The sequence below is a fragment of the Olea europaea genome, unplaced genomic scaffold (assembly GCF_002742605.1).
Source record: "Olea europaea var. sylvestris unplaced genomic scaffold, O_europaea_v1 scaffold492, whole genome shotgun sequence".
Taxonomy (NCBI): domain Eukaryota; kingdom Viridiplantae; phylum Streptophyta; class Magnoliopsida; order Lamiales; family Oleaceae; genus Olea; species Olea europaea.
The window spans coordinates 214,821-233,070 of NW_019263235.1; the positions used below are offsets into that span (position 1 = coordinate 214,821).

General features: G+C 32.8%; 1 protein-coding gene across 1 annotated transcript; it reads left to right on the top strand.

Moving 5' to 3' along the window:
- Positions 1 to 9,881: 9,881 nt before the first annotated feature.
- On the top strand, positions 9,882 to 10,708 carry LOC111388439 (auxin-responsive protein SAUR15-like). The gene has a single exon (XM_023013141.1). The coding sequence runs from the start codon at positions 9,989 to 9,991 to the stop codon at positions 10,373 to 10,375; it is 387 nt and encodes a 128-aa protein (XP_022868909.1). The 5' UTR covers positions 9,882 to 9,988; the 3' UTR covers positions 10,376 to 10,708.
- Positions 10,709 to 18,250: the final 7,542 nt, after the last annotated feature.

Consider the following 18,250-nt stretch of genomic DNA (forward strand, 5'->3'; position numbering starts at 1 on the left):
CAATTAGATTGCCAATTTGAACCTAGGTTTTGGAATCTTTAGTCAACTAAGTTGGGTTTCCCTTATATTAACTTATCCGTTCAATGGCTTAAATCCTATTCATTCCGATGATTTTTCAACTAACTTTCTATTTAACTCTTTGGTTGGTAGATTCGCAATGTTATCATTTGACCTTACATAAATATCTCCAGCTGAGTGTAGTTACCTTATGATATTGCGTTTACAATGTATATATCTAGACTTACCATTGTATATGTTACTCTGTGACCTTCCGATTGTTGATGGACTATCACAATGTATGCAAATTGCTGACATGGGTTTTGACCATCTTAAAATATCCTCTAGGAAGTTCATAGCCCCTCAGTATCTTTAACACATTTATCAAGAGCTATAAACTTAGATTTCATGATAGATCTGGCTATAACTATTTATATAGACGACTTTCAGGATATAGCTATACTCCCAATGTGAACACAAATTCACTAGTAGACTTTGACTATTTTATATCAGATATCCAATTAGCATCACTATACCATTCAGTGACCAATGGATATCTAATATAGTACAGTCCAGAATTATGAGTATATCTTAAGTATCTTAGTACTCTTACTGTTCCTTTCCAGCGATCAATTCCTGAATTACTTGTGTATCTACTTAGTTTACTAACTGTGTAGGCTATATCTAGTCGTGTACAACTTGCCAAGTATATTAGACTTTCAATAATTCTTGAGTATTCTACTTGAAAAACACTTTTACTTTTGTTTTCAGATAGATGTTGATTTGTATCTCTCAGTGTTCTAGCCATGCCAAAATCATCATTGTTGAACTTTTCTAAAATTTTATCCACATAACAAGCCAATCTAATATTATTGAAATTTTAAAAATCTATATTTTTCATGTCAAATCTCGAATTTAACATATTTTAGTGGATTTAATCATGTTATTGTTACCACCAACAGTAATCATATAAAATGACAACCATTTTGGTGTCTTTGACGTAAATACATTTGTCATATTCGTTGATTTTAAATTCACACTCCATCATGACATTATCAAATTTTTCATGCCATTGTTTCGATACTTATTTCAAATTATATAATGACTTCACAAATTTACAAACTTTATTTTTCTGTCTGGTGATGAAAACCCCTCAGATTATCCATATAGATTTTTCCTCTAAATCTCCATTCAAAAAGATAATTTAACATTCATTTAATGTATTTCAAGATTTCGTAGAGCAACATTGCAAGTATCTTCTTAATAGATGTTATTCTTGTTACTGGAGAATATGTGTCCAAGTAATTAAAGTCTTTTGATTGTCTGTAACCTTTTATTACTAATTTGGCATTACGTTTTTCAATAGTTCCATCCGCGTTCATTTTCCTATTAAAAATACATTTGCAGCTAGTAGTTTACTTCCTAAAAGAAGATTTACTAGCTCTCATGTATAATTTTGCAAAATAGAATCTGTTTTACGTTTCATGACATCTTTCTATTGAGGTCCTTCTGAAAAATTCATAATTTTTTGATAACTTTGAGGTTCACTTTCTAGCATATTAATCATAAAGTCAAAACCATAAGATTTTTTTGTCATTTCCCTTTTGCTATATCTTGGTTCAAACTCAATCTTCTCTTTTAGTTCTTGATCCCGATTATTTTCAACCATAGTCTCATGTGTCCTTTTAAAAGAGTTTTGATAAGTGTGTTTTTACACACTTATTTAGCTCACAAACATGACTTAAACATGGATAAAGTAGTTGAATTGTGATTTAATCTCATTAAATTCATGCAATGTAGGTGTTTCTATGGAAAATATGGAATTCAGAAGAAAAGAACTGAAAAGGGACCAAAACGGAACAAAGCGATAGTTTGGGGACCAAAGGTGCAAATATTGGAAAGATGAGATAAAGTGTAGAACGAGAATAAAAATATGCCAAGTATGAGATTGAGGATGATACAAGACGATCAGAGGAAGAAAGAAGTGACATTGGACTGAATTGAAGAAAAGTGAAAGATGAAGGACTAAATTGCAATTAATCAAAAGATGAGCCGAGTAAGTGATCAAAAAATTGATTGATCCAAACATGAATTAGGAGTCAATATTTGATAATGGAACAAAGGAAAGAAAGAAAGAAAAGAGATCAAGAAAAGAGAAAACGGAGTTCAGGGACCAAAATAGTAAGGTTGTAAAGTTACAACCTTGCAGCCGCATGTAACTATACCATGCGGCCGCACATGAGGAGGTAGGGATATTATTGAGGCAGACCACTTGAACCATGCGGTCGCATGGTTTAACACCATGCGGCCGCATGACTTTAAAATTCGAAGAGAAATCTGAAGTTCCGTTTTTAATTGAAACTCTTTCGGGACTCCGTGAGGACATGATATAAAAGTCAAAATTTATCAAGAACATCCAGGGAGAAGAAAAATATAACTTTTGGAGGCAAGAAATACGATCTTGAAGCCGATTCCACAAAAATTCAAACGGGTTTTCAAGGTTTTATTCAAGATTTCAAGAATTTTCATACGGGTGCTATTCCTTCTATTTATTAATTTCATTTTTTCTGTAATTATGAATATTCTAGGCTAGGTTTTCAATTACTAGGTGATCGATGAACCATTGTTTGTTATTTTAATTCCATATTTCATGAATTTAATATAAAGACTCGTTTGGATAATTTGATTGGTTTATATGCATTGATTTTTCTTCCACAATTAGTGGACAATGATTGTGTGAGTGTTGATGACTTGTTTCTTACATTCGAGAGAAGTGGAATATGTTCGATAAGGTGTAAATCAACATAGGGTCTGATAGGGGATAGAGATATACCCCTATACTTTATGCAATTCTTTAATTGTTCACAAAACCACATGCATTTTTGTATATTTGCATCATCCATAGAGATATAGGCTGGTGGTGTGCAAGAATAGGTCTAATATATATCGAGAGAATATATTAGATAGAATTAGGAACATTGAATTGACAAATTTCCATCGGGTCATTAATTTTATGAAATTATGGTTTTTATAATTTCAATTGGAGATTCGTGATCCTAGTGACTTTAGTTTGATTCATTTCCATAAATTAGATTTTGAATTTGCATAATTTCATTTACTTGAGTGTTTGAGTCGTTTAATTAGAGAAATTTCGAAATTAGGGTTTTTAGTTGAATTAAGGGTTTTAATTGAAATTAGGGCCTTTTGCATTTAGACCATATTATCACTCAATTAGATCCGGTTAAGGCTAAATTATATAGAATTGAACTACTCAATCTCTAAAGGGCGATATTCAGACTTTTAAAAATCCACTTTATTACTTGTTACGAACCGTACACTTGCGGTAATTTTAAATCGAAAGAATTATTTTGTGAACGAGTTTGCTTCATTTTTGGATATGTACGAAAATACACATTCAAAGAGTGAGACATTTCTCGATTTCATTATCGTATTTTTGTATATGTCTGGAATTTTAGATTCATGTACGAATAACCGATAAGCACTATTATTATACGTGCAGTCATTAAAGAGGCAATCTACAGTTTTCGGGTCTATCTTTACCTTCTTTGATGTTGGAACGACCATTTTAACAAGACACTCCCACACTCATAAATATTTATAGACTTTATTCATTTTCATAACTCATAAATGGTTTTTCTATTTTCTTTCAAGGCACCTTATTTAAAAGGTAATTTTTTTTTGTAATACATCTTGCCCCCATATGTTCTGAGATAACCCAGAACTTACTAACATTGCATTCATCATTTTTTAAGGTGCATTTTTTTTGTTCAGTAACATCATTTTATTGCAGTGAATAAAGTGCAGTGGTTTCATGTATGATTCTAGAACTTACTAACATTGTATTCATCATTTTTTAAGGTGCGTTTTTTCGTTCAACAATACCATTTTGTTGTAGTGAATAAGGTGCAGTGATTTCATGTATGATTCTGTGTTGTGCACAAAATTCAGCAATGGGTGCTTCATACTTACCGCCTCGATACTTCTCAATACCTATTTTCTTATTAAGTTGATTTTGAACTTTATTTTTATAGAGAATAAATTTCTCTATAGTTTCATCTTTACTTTTAAGCAAATATACATAATAGTATTTTTTGCTATAGTTGATAAAAGTAATGAAGTAGTTGTTGTCACCTCTTGTTTCTACACATTTTAAATCACATATATCACTGTGAATTAAATCAAGCGGTTTTGTATTCCATACAATTGATTTAAATGATGACATCTCAATTTTACATGAACACAAGTTTTGCACTTATGTTTGGAGTCAATATAAAATGCAGGTATGTAGTTCAAGTTAACTAGTCTACGTAAAGTATCATAGTTAACATGTTCTAGGCTGTCCAAAAGAGTTTACTTTATTCATTATAGGTTGAATATGATGGGTACCATATTCACTTCAGAAATGATGGCTGTGAGATTTATCTCCGACACATCATATGCCATGCAATCAATCACATTATTTTTTTTTAACAATCTGCACTTCGAAGACTTATGACCTACCTTGTCATAGATGAAGCATTTTCCTTGAAACTTCTTTTTTGAAATTTAACCTTTTAGTCCTAGTTTGGTCCCTTTGCCACAGGATGCTCAAACTTGTTTTGTAGGTCTTATAACTTTGACCGTGCTCTATATCATTGGCTTTAGCAACAGAAGGTTGAACCACTTCTTTTTTGAACTTCTGTTATTTTCTTCGATTCGAAGTCTAACAATCAGTTTTTCAACGTTCATTTTCTTTCTCTTATGCTTAAGATAATTTTTGAAATCTTTCCATGTCAGAGGTTACTTTTCAATAATTACAACCACTTCGAAAGTTTCGCTCAAGATCATCCCATCAACATGAATCTCCTGAAGAATTACTTGAAATTCTTCCACTTGACCGATTACAGTTTTGTGTCCACCATTTTATAGTCTAAGAATCTGTCGACAGTGAACTTTTTAGTCCCGACATCCTCTGTTTTGAATTTTTTGGTCCAAAGATTCCCACAAGTCCTTTGCAGTTTTCATCGTATTATAAACGTTGAATAGCGAACCTGTCAGGCTATTCATTATATAGTTTAAAAAATCTGAACGGTTCCAAGCATTTAGCGCACTAATTACTTGAACATTTTCTTCACCCTTATTGAGTTTAGAGCAGTCTTAATTAAGAATCTCGCAAAATTCAAGGTGGTCAGGTAAAATAATATTTTTTGTTGCCACCTCTTGAAATTCAAGTAATTGAATTCTTCAATTTTTCTCCATAATTAACCGGAACTGTAACAGTTTAGTTAGTTGTTGAGCTATAGTTTGACTCGCAGTATGAATTGACAACTTAGTTACAGTTTGAGCCACAATAGAACAGGCCCTTGAGCCATAGCAGAACCCATAACCTGATTTCCAATAGCCACATTTTGAGTTATATCCATATTCGTTAATTCGATTGCCATTTTTGAAAAATCAAATGATATAAGTTTTTGAACAACAATATATGAATCTTTTTGTTCTTACTTTCGAATCTATTTTACGTTTGTTACAAGAATATGGATAATATAAATTTTATTTATTATAGCAAGAACATAAACAAACAGAGAATGAAAACTATATAAATATATTAAGCGCTGAAAATACTATAAATCTGCAAATCGAGGCATGTGTGCTCATATTTTTCTTAAAATAGATTCGAACCTTATTGTAGGTGCTTGAGGTTTAGTTTTGACATCTGTCTTTTAGGATACAACGGAGAACCAATAGAATCTGAGCACTTCAATTTATACTCCGACGAATGAATTTGTGTCAGAACAGCACCACCAAGACTTAGACAAGAATGAAAATTTCTTGAGAACTGAAACTGAAAATTATGAAGAAATAGTATGTAATTTTTCTGGTGTTGAATGATGGAAAAGCAAGCTCAGTTAAATGGTGAATAAATCTATCCATTAACTAATAATCATTTGAGTTTCAGAAGTTAAAAAGTCAGTTGGAAAAAGCAAAAATTAGAAAAACATGGATATTCCTACGAGGCCAATTTTTGCTCCCTTCAATCCAACATTCATGTACGTATGTAACGTTTGCACATAAGTTCAAGGTTCAATGTACAATTTTGGTCATTGATTTCCACCCCTAAGCGCCCATGTAGAGAGAGTCTCTATACTACATATGATTACACCCTTCCAAAGTATAACTATATATAAAATGGTTGTTGCTTTCATCAACTTCCCATATGGGATAAATTTAAATTTATTTTCCCCCTTAACATAAACCATCTTTCAATGGTACACTTTGAACTCCAATTTGTCATTCACCAATTTATCTTTTTTGCAAGAAAGCATATGATTTCGACGTTCTCACGGAGAAAAACACGGATCAACTTTGATCTTCCAAATTAAACAAACGGGTCCTATCTAAAATTGTGCCAAAATTAAGCTCAAAAAAGCTATTTTTCCAACAAAAACTATAAGCTTGTCGCCAATCTACCTCCCTAGTTCTCAACCAACAAAATGCTTCTGCTTCAACGAATAATTTACATATGAAAATAGATAGAGAGTAGTCTGTCAATGTATTGTTTCAAATAACAAACAATAAAAAGAAACAAAAATTAAGGAATTGGTCCGCCAAAAGTTTATTCTTAATTGGAAACCAGATAACGTCCCTACCAAATAAATTTTTTAGCATAACAAAAGGAGAAAATCTCCACCAGAAGTTTGATTTTTTTAATAAAAAAAATTGTGACAAAAATGATTGATTATAGCGAAGCACAAAAAATAGTCCATATTAATTGTAAACTAAAGTCGACCGATCCGATGGAAGAACGAGAACCCATACAAATCTAGCAACAAACCCTTCAAATCTAGACAAAGACTTAATAGATGCACAACCTATTAGAATTTAAAATTTTATTTATCTCAAGAACTTGAAAACCCTTTTAACACATTGTCAAAGTTCCTTTATGTCAAATTACTTAGAGAATTATACCTTGATCCATTGGAAATGAGTTGATTACCGAATCTTGATTTTGGATCTTAAATTACGTAATCTTGCTTATGGCCTATTGATCTTAATTGCTTGTTCTTGGTTGTGGGTTCTAGACTTTCCTTCTCGATATGCATTGGGGATTATAATTCTATGTGTGTCTTTTCATTTGTATTTCAGCCCATCATGAAATACAACCCAAATGATTTTGGTTTTCACATATATTTAAGCCCATACCTTTATTAGATACCTAGAGCCCAATAACTTTAATTCTTTATTAGATCATTTTAAAGGTGCATTTGATTGTGAGTATGGAAAGAAAATAAAGTTTAGGCAATTGAGAAGCCTGGAACTAATTTGTATGAAAATTATTAATTAAATGTATTTGATTGATTTAGTTTTCAACCTATAAAATATTATATTTGTCCATTTTTTCTTGGTGGGTTGATGGGAGAGAAGTGATAGATGAGAGAGTGGATTCCTTGGAAAATAAAATCATGATCCTCCTAAAGAAAATATTTTCCTTGATTTTGAGAAAAATATGGTCACATGTCTAAAAGTAGGAAATTGTTTTCCTTTGAAAAAATGTTAATCAAACATAAAAAAATAGGAATTTGAATGGAAAAAACAAATTTTTTATGGAAAATATTATCAATCAAACGGACCCTAAATGGACTTAACTTTAAGATGACCTTTAATCCGTAATAAAACCTTCATAACCAAGATGATTTGAACTAATCTAAAACTCAAATTCAAATTAAATCAAGAAAGAAGGAAGACTTAGTCAGACAATATATATATATAATTGGATATACAACGATATCTAAACAAAACAAGAACACTTGGTTGTTATTGGATTTTTACTTATAAAAACCGAATTTTTGTTTACATTGTAGGGACCATTGACTCGTGAAAACAATAATATACAAATAACTTTCATTCTTCGACTTGTCTTTATAACGTGTATAGTGGAAACGGTTCAACATATGATAAACTTGTGTCATTATTAAAAAGTAGAAGATTCTATTTAAAGAGTTACAAATAACTCTAAAAGGATAATTGTGCTATAATCACACAATAAATTATAAAGAAACATAATCATACATAATTGAGAAAAATAATCTTATGCCTCCTCAAATCAACTAGTTTTGTGGAGGACTGTCATCGGAAGTGCTTAAGTCGAACATAGGCTTACAAAGTATCATGTCTCCTCAAGTCAACTAGTTTTGTGGAGGACTGTCATTGCCATTTGGACAAAACCCACTAATAATTCATGTCTCATTATGAAATGGAATTTTAGCATGTCAACCACCACGACCCATGCCATATGCACATCCTCAATCAAGTACAAAACATGCCGTCTTTGCTTACCATTCTCCAATCCTATTCTTCTTTCAATCTTGCAAAATTTCAATATAAAACATTAAATAAATGTTGGAAGTTTGACTAAATTTTATCACCAATATTAAAGAAAAATATTGTGGAATACTTTAAAACTTCCCACTTGAATCATGTCATCCACCTAAACTTCTCAAAATATAGAGGTGGGAGTTGGAGATTCTCTAGTGTTTGAGAAGTTAAAGATCCCCTCTTGGACTGTAAGGAAGTTGACTCTTGTATACAATTTGGCTTTTGGTTCAATTATGGAACGGGTAGAGCTAACCATAATTTTTTGTTCTACTCAATCAAGGATGAGAATTTAAAAAGTGGAGAACTAAAAACTGATTAATAATATATTTAATTATTTGAGTAGGTTAGTTTATATATGAAAAGTGTTTGGTGTGTGAATGTGTGTGTGATTCTAAAACCAAGGCCAAATATTTGCCTTGAACATGGGCTCACCCTTTTAGTAACATATTTGGATTTGTTTGGTACGACTACTTTTGCTTCTGCTTCTACTTCTTGTAGAAAAACGTTCAAAGAAAGTTATTTTATCTTAACTTTCTTTAAAATCTCTTCCAGGCAAACAAAGTATGTAAGAAGATTATCCAAATATATTCAAAAGAAACTTCTTAGTTTCAGAAACAACTTCTGTCTTTTCAAATGACTCGCCAAATTGGTCCTTATTATGTATATGATACGTTAGATTGAAATTATACGATAATGAAGAATTTCGTGACATGTATTTGTCTAGTCTAACATATATTGGTTATTTAATTAAGATACTTGAAGTCTAGCTTAAAGTGATATCCAAATTGGTCCTTATTATGTATTTGATGCGTTGATTGAAATTATACGATAATGACGAATTTCATGATATGTATTTGTCTAGTCTAACATATATTGGTTATTTAATTAAGATACTTGAAGTCTAGCTTAAAGTGATATCCAAATTGGTCCTTATTATGTATTTGATGCGTTGATTGAAATTATACGATAATGACGAATTTCATGATATGTATTTGTCTAGTCTAACATATATTGGTTATTTAATTAAGATACTTGAAATTTAGCTTAAAGTGATATCTTATCATGCTTTAGGACTTGCAATCTTTGTGGTGGCATTTTTGTACCCACTTTACTACAGAATATTCTTGAGTGGGTTAAGAAGTTTTATTAATCAATGAAATTTTCTCTTCACGATCTAGATTGTGTCTCTCATGCCTTAATCTTTTTGTGATGCAATTATGTAGCGGAAATTGAAAATTAATGGGTAGTGCTGCGTCTTTTCGTCTCGTGTATGGCTATTATAAATTCTAGAGAAAAGTTGTAAGTTGTACCATCCAATAATAAGACTTTTTATATGTTTACATATCCATTAATTAGTTGTCTAATTGCTCTGAACTATTGATAAGTCAAAATAAATAAAGGCAATATCTTGAGAGAGAGAAACCGCCAAAATCATAGGCTCTCTCAACTTTTTTAGAAGTCAGAAGCTGACCCTATTACAACATGTCGCTCCTAACACACTACAAAACCACCTATCCACCATTTTCTTGAATGCAACACTCAAACCACTCTCGCATTAGCTTCATCTCCTTCTTCTTCTTCCTCATCAACCCTTAACCCTCTCCAATTCAAAAAAATGCTAGGGAAAAAGATTGGTTCGATGAAGAAGCTAGCCAAGAAGATTAAGGTCGTTGGCAATGAATGTCGTGATCCATCAAAAAACGAGTGTTTGCTAAGAGATAATTACGAAGGAGGAGGATCCCCCTCATCCACGAAGACGCCACCAGGAACTTTTGCAGTATACGTAGGCGAGGAGAGACAACGGTTCATGGTGCCAACTGGTTACTTGTCTCACCCTTTGTTCAAGATGTTGTTAGAGAAGGCCTACAATGAATTTGGTTTCGAGCAAAGAAATGGCTTGGTTGTACCATGCAGCGTCCCTGCATTTCAAGAAGTGGTAAGTGCAGTGGAATGCTGCAATGGAAAATTTCATTTTGGGGACATGGTAGAGGAGTTCATATAGGTAGATCAGGGTAAAAACTCTACTTTTTTGAGTAGCACTTAGAAATCATATGATATTATATTTAGTCCATCCAAACAAATCATAAAACACTACGAAGTTTTGAGTTAGTTCATCCAGAATCTGCAATGATCATCCGACTGTATTCTCACTTCCTTCAAGCTGATTTAAAAATTCTCTCCCATTTCTTCTCAGCTAAATTTGGTAAGTTAAGAAAATGTCATTTATCGGGATTCTAATAACATTCTACAGTGTACTAAAATATACTCTAGGCGTCGGATTGCACTACCACCTATCAGGAAAAATGTCATAATAAAAATTGTAGATTAATAAATTTTTTTCGAAGCAAGAGTTTGACCTCGCAGTGGGTCTACAATTTGATACAATCGTGTTCCAAGATTCAACAATCAGTTCTCGTGATAGTAACGCTACGAATCATGAGGGCAACCAGACGAGAGTACTTATGTACTCTCTTTTTGAAAAAGATTTTTATGAATGCGAAAAGTGCAGGGTTATTAATTATGAAATGTAAAAAGGATGGATTTCCAACAGGTGGCGGCTATTTGTAATTGTTATAAATTGATCGCAAGTTAATGACAATTATGAAATAAACAGGAACACAATAAGAACGCCAAGATTTATGTGTAAATCCAAGATGAGAAAAAATCACAGGCAGATGAGGAGAAATTTACTATAATCAATAACAATTATCTTTACAACAAAATCCTAGTACTCTCAATTAAGATCTAAAGTTCTCAAAACGTTGCATGAATTGTTCTCTCAATAATACAAGTTATGGCTTATATATACAAGCTTGAGAAATCAAGTTGTAGATGAATAGGAGTCCAAAAAATACGTCAAAAGGTGAAACGGGCTTGGACTAGATAATCCTGTCGCTTGAGGGACAAGTTAGGCGTAGGCAGGTGATAGCTCAGCCACTCGAGTTCCAGGCGAGTGACAAGTCTCGGGAGAAAATATGCAGGTGCTGCTCGAGCGGCCAACTAGCAGAATGCTAGTGAAAATGCAACAACTTTTCTTCTTGGTCCATAATTTTGATCCTTTCGAACAACGTCAACCATCACTTCACACATAAAATGGTACCATATAAATGTGTTTAGTGCTGTCTAGAAACATCCGACTCTTAGTCAAAAAGATAGCACTCTAACTATCATAATACACTGTAGAAATTTACAAGTCTTCACTGATTTCACTAATCAATCCCCTCAACACATAGTTTCGTTACATGCTTCTAAATGGCCATGTACTCCGCCTCTGTTGCAGACAATGCTACCGTATTCTGCAAAGTAGCTTTTCAACTAATAGTGAAACCTCCAAAAGTAAACATATACCATGTAAGTGATCTCCTCTTATCAAAATCTCCAACATAATCTGAATCCATATGCCCAATAACTCTATCTGTATTTCTACCAAAATGCAAGCAAACATTAGAAGAGCCATCTAGTATCTGAATATCCACTGCACTGCTTTTCAATGTTCTTTGTCAGGATTTGCCATATACCTACTAATTGTATTAATTGCACGTGCCAAATCTGGTCTTGTACAAATCATAGGAAACATTAGTGAACCAATTGCACTAAAATAAGGAACCCGAAATTTATAATCAATGTCTTCATCTAACTGAGGACACAAGCAAGATGATAATTTAAAGTGGGTAGTTAAGGGAGTATTGACAGTATTTGCATCCACCATATTAAACCTATGAAACATCTTCTCAATGTACCCCTTCTAACTCAAATACAATCAGATAGCTTTCACATCCCTCAAGATCTTCATACCAAGAATTTTCATTATTGTACCTAAGTCTTTCATCTCAAACTCCTCACAAAGCAAACATTTACCTTTCCGACCTCTACTTATATCATTTGTTACTATAAGCATACAATTAACATATAACAGTAGATATGTAATCGATCCACTAACTCCCTTTCTGACGTACACAACACTATGACAACTGCTTCTAGTGAAATTATGAGTAGTTATGAATGAGTCAAATTTCTCATACCATTGCCTCGGTGACGCTTCAGTCCATATAGGACTTAATCAACAAGCAAATATAGTCTTCATTTCCAAAAACTGTGAAATTCTCTGGTTGTTGCATGTAAATGATCTATTTAAGTTTTCCATAAGAGAATGTTGTCTTGACATCAATTTGTTGAAACTCTAAATCATTCTTAGCCACAACCCCAAGTAAATTTCAAATTGAACTATGCTTTACAAGTGGTGAGAACACATCTGTGAAGTCAACATCTAGAATCTGATTGTAGCCCTCTGCTACAAATCTGACTTTGTACCTTCAATATTTGATCCTTGACGTCCTTTCCTTCCTATTGAATACCCACTTGCAGTGAACAACCTTTTTATCTTTTAAGTAATTTTACGAAGTCACCAATACTATTTTTATTCAATGACATCATTTCTTCCTGTATAGGATTCAACTATCTGTTAGAATTATTGCAGCTGATCGCCTCTGAATATGTAGCAAGTTCCTCGGTAGAATCAATAATGCCAGTCCCACTCAATCGAATGCTGTGGTGTTGTTCGTGATATAGGCAAAGTGTTGTTGTCTGTTAGCTCTGGACTAGAATAATTTGAAGTGGACTGTTCTGAAGCTTTTGGTTGTTCTTCTGACCAATTTTTAACTCCACCTATGTTGAATGATTATGTTCCTCAATTTTACCAGAATCCCTACGAGGCAAACCATGAACCATAGCAAGTTCATGAAACACTATATCCCTTCTAACCACCACATTCCTATCTCAAGACACCACAATTTATACCCCTTCACACCTAATTTATGCCCAAGCAAAATACACTTTCTAGACTTAGGCTCCAACTTCCTGTTATCAACATGAGCATAAGTAGGATACCCAAAGATCTTCAAATCAGAATAATAAAAAGGCTTTTCAAATCTTATCTCTTCTAGTATCCTTTTTTTTTCAATAGCAACTGTAGGCGAACAATTAATCAGAGAACATGCTCTAGTAGTAGCTTTAGCTTAAAAGGTCTTAGGCAAACCAAAATTTGAAAGCATATGACAAACCTTTTTCATCAAAGTTCTATTCATCCATTCTGCCACACTATTTTGTTACAGAGTTTCAAGTACTGTCATGTGTCTCAATACGTCTTAGTCCTGCAGAAGCTATTGAATTCATCTGAACAAAATTCCAACCCATTATCTTTACATAGACATTTTATTTGCTTTTCTATTATTGTTTTCTACTCTTTGGAGGTCTCAAACATATCACTCTTCTGTTTCAAGAAGAATAACCAAACTGTCTGTAGAAATCATCAATTACTGTCAACAAATAATAAGCACCTCATTTAGTAGGCACTATCGTTGGTCCCCGAAGATCTAAATGAATATATTTAAGCGTTTCCTTCATATTGTGTCTTTTTTTAAGAATCTAATTCTTTTCTATTTCCCAAATACACAATATTTACAAAACTTCATCTTTCTGGTCTTTAGCCATCAAAAATTTTCCTCCTACCCAATTCTACCATACCATTCGCAATTATATGCACTGTAGTCGTGGAACCTGCAAAATGTTCAAAAGCTCTATAACCTTTTGAGTCAAATGTGCTCAAAGATATAAGATTCTACTTCAGTTCTGAAACGTACCTTCATCTGTAAGTGTTCTAATAGCCCTATCGAACATTCTAATTGTACCAACTCCAACAATTTTGCAAGGCATTTTATTTTCCATAATCACTACACCTCTCAAAATTCCTTCATATGTTGTAAATCAGTCATTGTTTGGGCACATATGAAAAGTATAGGCCGAGTGAAGAACCCATTCCCCACAATGTTTGGAACCTATGTCAAAAATTACAAGAAGCTCTCATTCACTTTGCCTATCTTCCGCAACATAGCCTCTGATGTATTTTTAGGTTGTTTTCCTTTATCAGTAGCAATAGCACCCTTTTTTCTATTTTTTAAAGCATAGAAATTAGCTCGAATATATCCCTTTTTCTTATAGTATTGACACATTTTCTCTGCATGTCTGGATTTCTACCTGCCACTCATGTTTCTACCAAAATTCCTATCTTGATTTCTCCTATGAACAACAAGGTCTTCAGCTTGAATCACAGATCCACTTGTAAGATGCCTTATTTTCTTCTTGGACAGTAAAGCATCATAGACCTCATCCACAGTGAGAGTATCCCGACTATAGAGAATAGTATCTAAAAGTCACATATGATAGCGGAAACAAATACAACAACATCAACACCAAGTCCTCGTCATCATACTTAACCTCCAATGTATCCAAATCGGTCACGATTTTTTTTGAACATAATTAAATAATCATCCAATGGCATACCTTCGGACATTCGATGAAAACCACTTTCATATTCACTTGCTATAAAGTAAATCTCATGTTTTGATTCAATAACAGAATGTCGTATTTAATCATTGTTGTGTGAAATAATCAACATTGATCTGATACCACTTCTTATGAATTGATCACAAAATAATTACAATAATGAAATAAATAAGAACGTAATAAGAACACCAAAATTTATATAAAAACCTAAAATGGGAAGGAGAATTTCACTCTAATTAATAGCACCTGTGTTTACGACAAGATCCCAATACTCTCAGATAGGATCTAAGCTCTCAAGATATTGTATGAATTGTTCTCTCAATAATACAAGTTGTGGCTTTATATATGTATATATATAGCCCTAGAAAATAAGTTGTAAATAATTAGGAGTCCAGAAAACGCAAAATGGGACTAAGTCGAATAACCCTGTCACTCAAGAGATAAGCTAGTGGTAGGTAGATGAAAACTTAGTCGCTCGAGCCCAAGTGATTGACAAGTCTCGAGAGAAAATATGTAGACCCAGCTCGAGCAGCAAACTAGCAAAAATACGGCTACTTTTCTTTCTAGTCTATAATTTTGATCTCCTCAACACCACTTCAACCAAAACTCTAAAACTCCTAGAATTTGGGAAAAACTACAACAATAATAAGTAGAATGTTGTGTGAAAAGATAAGACTTGAAAATATTTATTTTAGTGATAATTACACCATATACCCCAATAAGTTTCAAATTTTAACAAATAATAAATAGTCATCTACCATTGCTACTGCCATTGCCACTATTTTCTTATCCTACCATCCCACCGACTTCACTGCCTTCTCCATGAAGTCTATGAAGTCATTTTTTACATCAAAATATATTTTATTCAATATCAACCTCCAACAAGAAGCCACCCAAATTCGCGTGCTTCGAAACCCGATACGAACAAGTTTGAACAAGAATCATGATAAGATCAAGAAAACGGATCATTATGATGGTTGTACTCATTGATATTTCACAATAATAGCTTAGACCATAGAAACGTTAACTTCATTTTATTTCATTCACATTCAGATCATGAATGTTTGAAATCTATATTATGCAAGGAAACATTGCTTTTGCTATTTCGAATTGAAAGGTGATATGAAATTTGTCTATTTCTGGCATTATTAATTCATTTTCTTAGAATCGTACTTAAGAGTTTTCTAATTTATACGACTCATTAATCATTTGGTGTCCCCCTTTAATCTACCATATCTAATGCACCTTCCTCAACAAACTTGAATATTTTGATTCATTTGGCTCTTTGCTCACATAAGCTTTGATGAACCTGCAGGAATTTCCTATGGCAAAATCATTCTATTAGATCGAATAAGTACATTTGATCTAATAAATATCATGTGTCAGAATATTCTTTCATATATATAGTACAACCTAATTATTATTATTATTAAATTTTTTACCATTTTTGGGATCGACAAGTCTTGAGAGAAAATATGTTGGCTCCGCTCGAGTAGCCAGCTAGCAGCAGACTAGCGAAAATGCGGCAACTTTTTTTTTCAGTCTTTAATTTTGATCTCTTCAACATCAATTCAACCAAAACTCCAATATCTGTTAGAATTTGGGTCAAACTACAACAGTGATAAATAGAAAGTTATGTGAAAAGATAAAAATTGAAAATATTTATTTTAGTGATAATTACCCCATATACCCCCAATAAGTTTTAAATTTAAACAAATACTACCGAGTCTCTTACCACTGCTACTACCATCCCATCACTTTCTTGTCCCTCGTTCCCACTGACTTCGCCGCCTTCTCCATGAAGTTTGTAAAGTCATTTTTTTCACATCAAAATCTGCTTTATTCAATATCAACCTCCAACAAGAAGCCACCTAACTTCACGTGTTTCGACAACTGATTAACGAGCGAGTTGGCGCAAGAATCAGGTAAAGATCAAGAAAACGAATCATTATGATGATGTACTCATTGATTTTAACAATAATAGCTTAGACTCTAGTAGGATTAACTTCATTTTATTTCATTCGCATTCAGATCACGAATGTTTGAAATCTATATTATGCAAGGAAACATTGCTTTTACTAATTCAAATTGAAACGTGATATAAAATTGGTCTATTTCTGGCATTATTAATTCATTTCCTTAGAATTGTACTTGAGAGTTTTCTAACTTATACGACCTAGTAATCATTTGGTGTTCCCCTTTAATCTACCTTATCTAATGTATATTCCTAATTAAACATGAATATTTCGATTTATTTGGCTCTTTGTTAACATAAGCTTTGATGAACTTGCAGGAGTCTCCTACTGCAAAATCATTACATTGGATCAAATAAGTACATTCGATCCAATTAGTATCTTGTGTCAAAATATTCTTTCATATATATAGCACAACCCAATTATTATTATTAATTTTTTTTTTTTTTACCATTTTTGGAATTGAAATGGCTAACTAAGTGTCTTAGTAGGTTAGACTAAGGCTTGACTGATTAGTTCTAATCAATTAAATAATTCGAATTCGAAATAAATAATAAAATTTGAAATATAAAATAGAGAAGTGTAACAAAAAGAATTTCAAATGCCATGTGAATTCAAACAAAAATGAAACAAAAAGATATTAAGAATATTATGCGAGTTTGGATATGGAAAAAGGTAATAAAAGAAAAAGAAAAAAGATAGTTCAAGGTTGTTTGTCTGCTTGGCTAGTCAAGTATAGGCTAATTCATAGATCTTTAGGCTTTGATTATTGATTAATTTGTAAATTATCCATTTTCATAAAAAACATTCTCCTGTCTTAGTAAGAAAGTGAGAGGGTTAATGATTTACCCAATGTAAGATATTACATTGCTCGGGGAACCCTAGATGTTATTGAGTAGAAGACAATCAATACAAGATTTTCAAGGATGAAGTTACGTTCCTAGCTTCAAAAGTGGCAACAATGCAGCTGGCTAAATCATCATCGATAGATCAAAGCGTAGTAAATAAAGCCCCAGCTGCTGAAAAGGGAAATGTAGCAACATCTCGGCTGAAAATTGACATTTGGGTTATTGAAGTGATCGGACAACTTTCCTTAGCCTAAATCACGTCCCTTCTTCTAAGGAGTGAATGTTGAAGGAGTGTGTGCATGCATGTTTGTTTTTGTTGTTTATAGTGGTTAAGAGAAGTGGCTGTTGCATTGATGGTGTTAGATTTGAATATTATGGTGGTATTTGTGTTTGGAGAGTTTGTTGTTGGAGATGATGTCGTCGATACTGGCGTCGCAAGTAAGTAGAACACAATGTCATGATGATAGTAGTAAGAGACAAATGGAGGCATATAGACTTGGGCTTTGTTCCAAGCTCAATTAATTTTTTCAAGGTAAATTTTTATATATATCAGTTCAGTATAAAAAAAATTTGTACCCCTGACTTCACCTTTAATAGAAATGGTGTCACGTGGTATGTTATAGAAAATGGTGGAGGCACCAACAAGATTGGTCCTAATATTTTAGGGGTAGTAGGTCAAACTTTATTGGGCGTTTGATAAATTCTGAAAAAAAA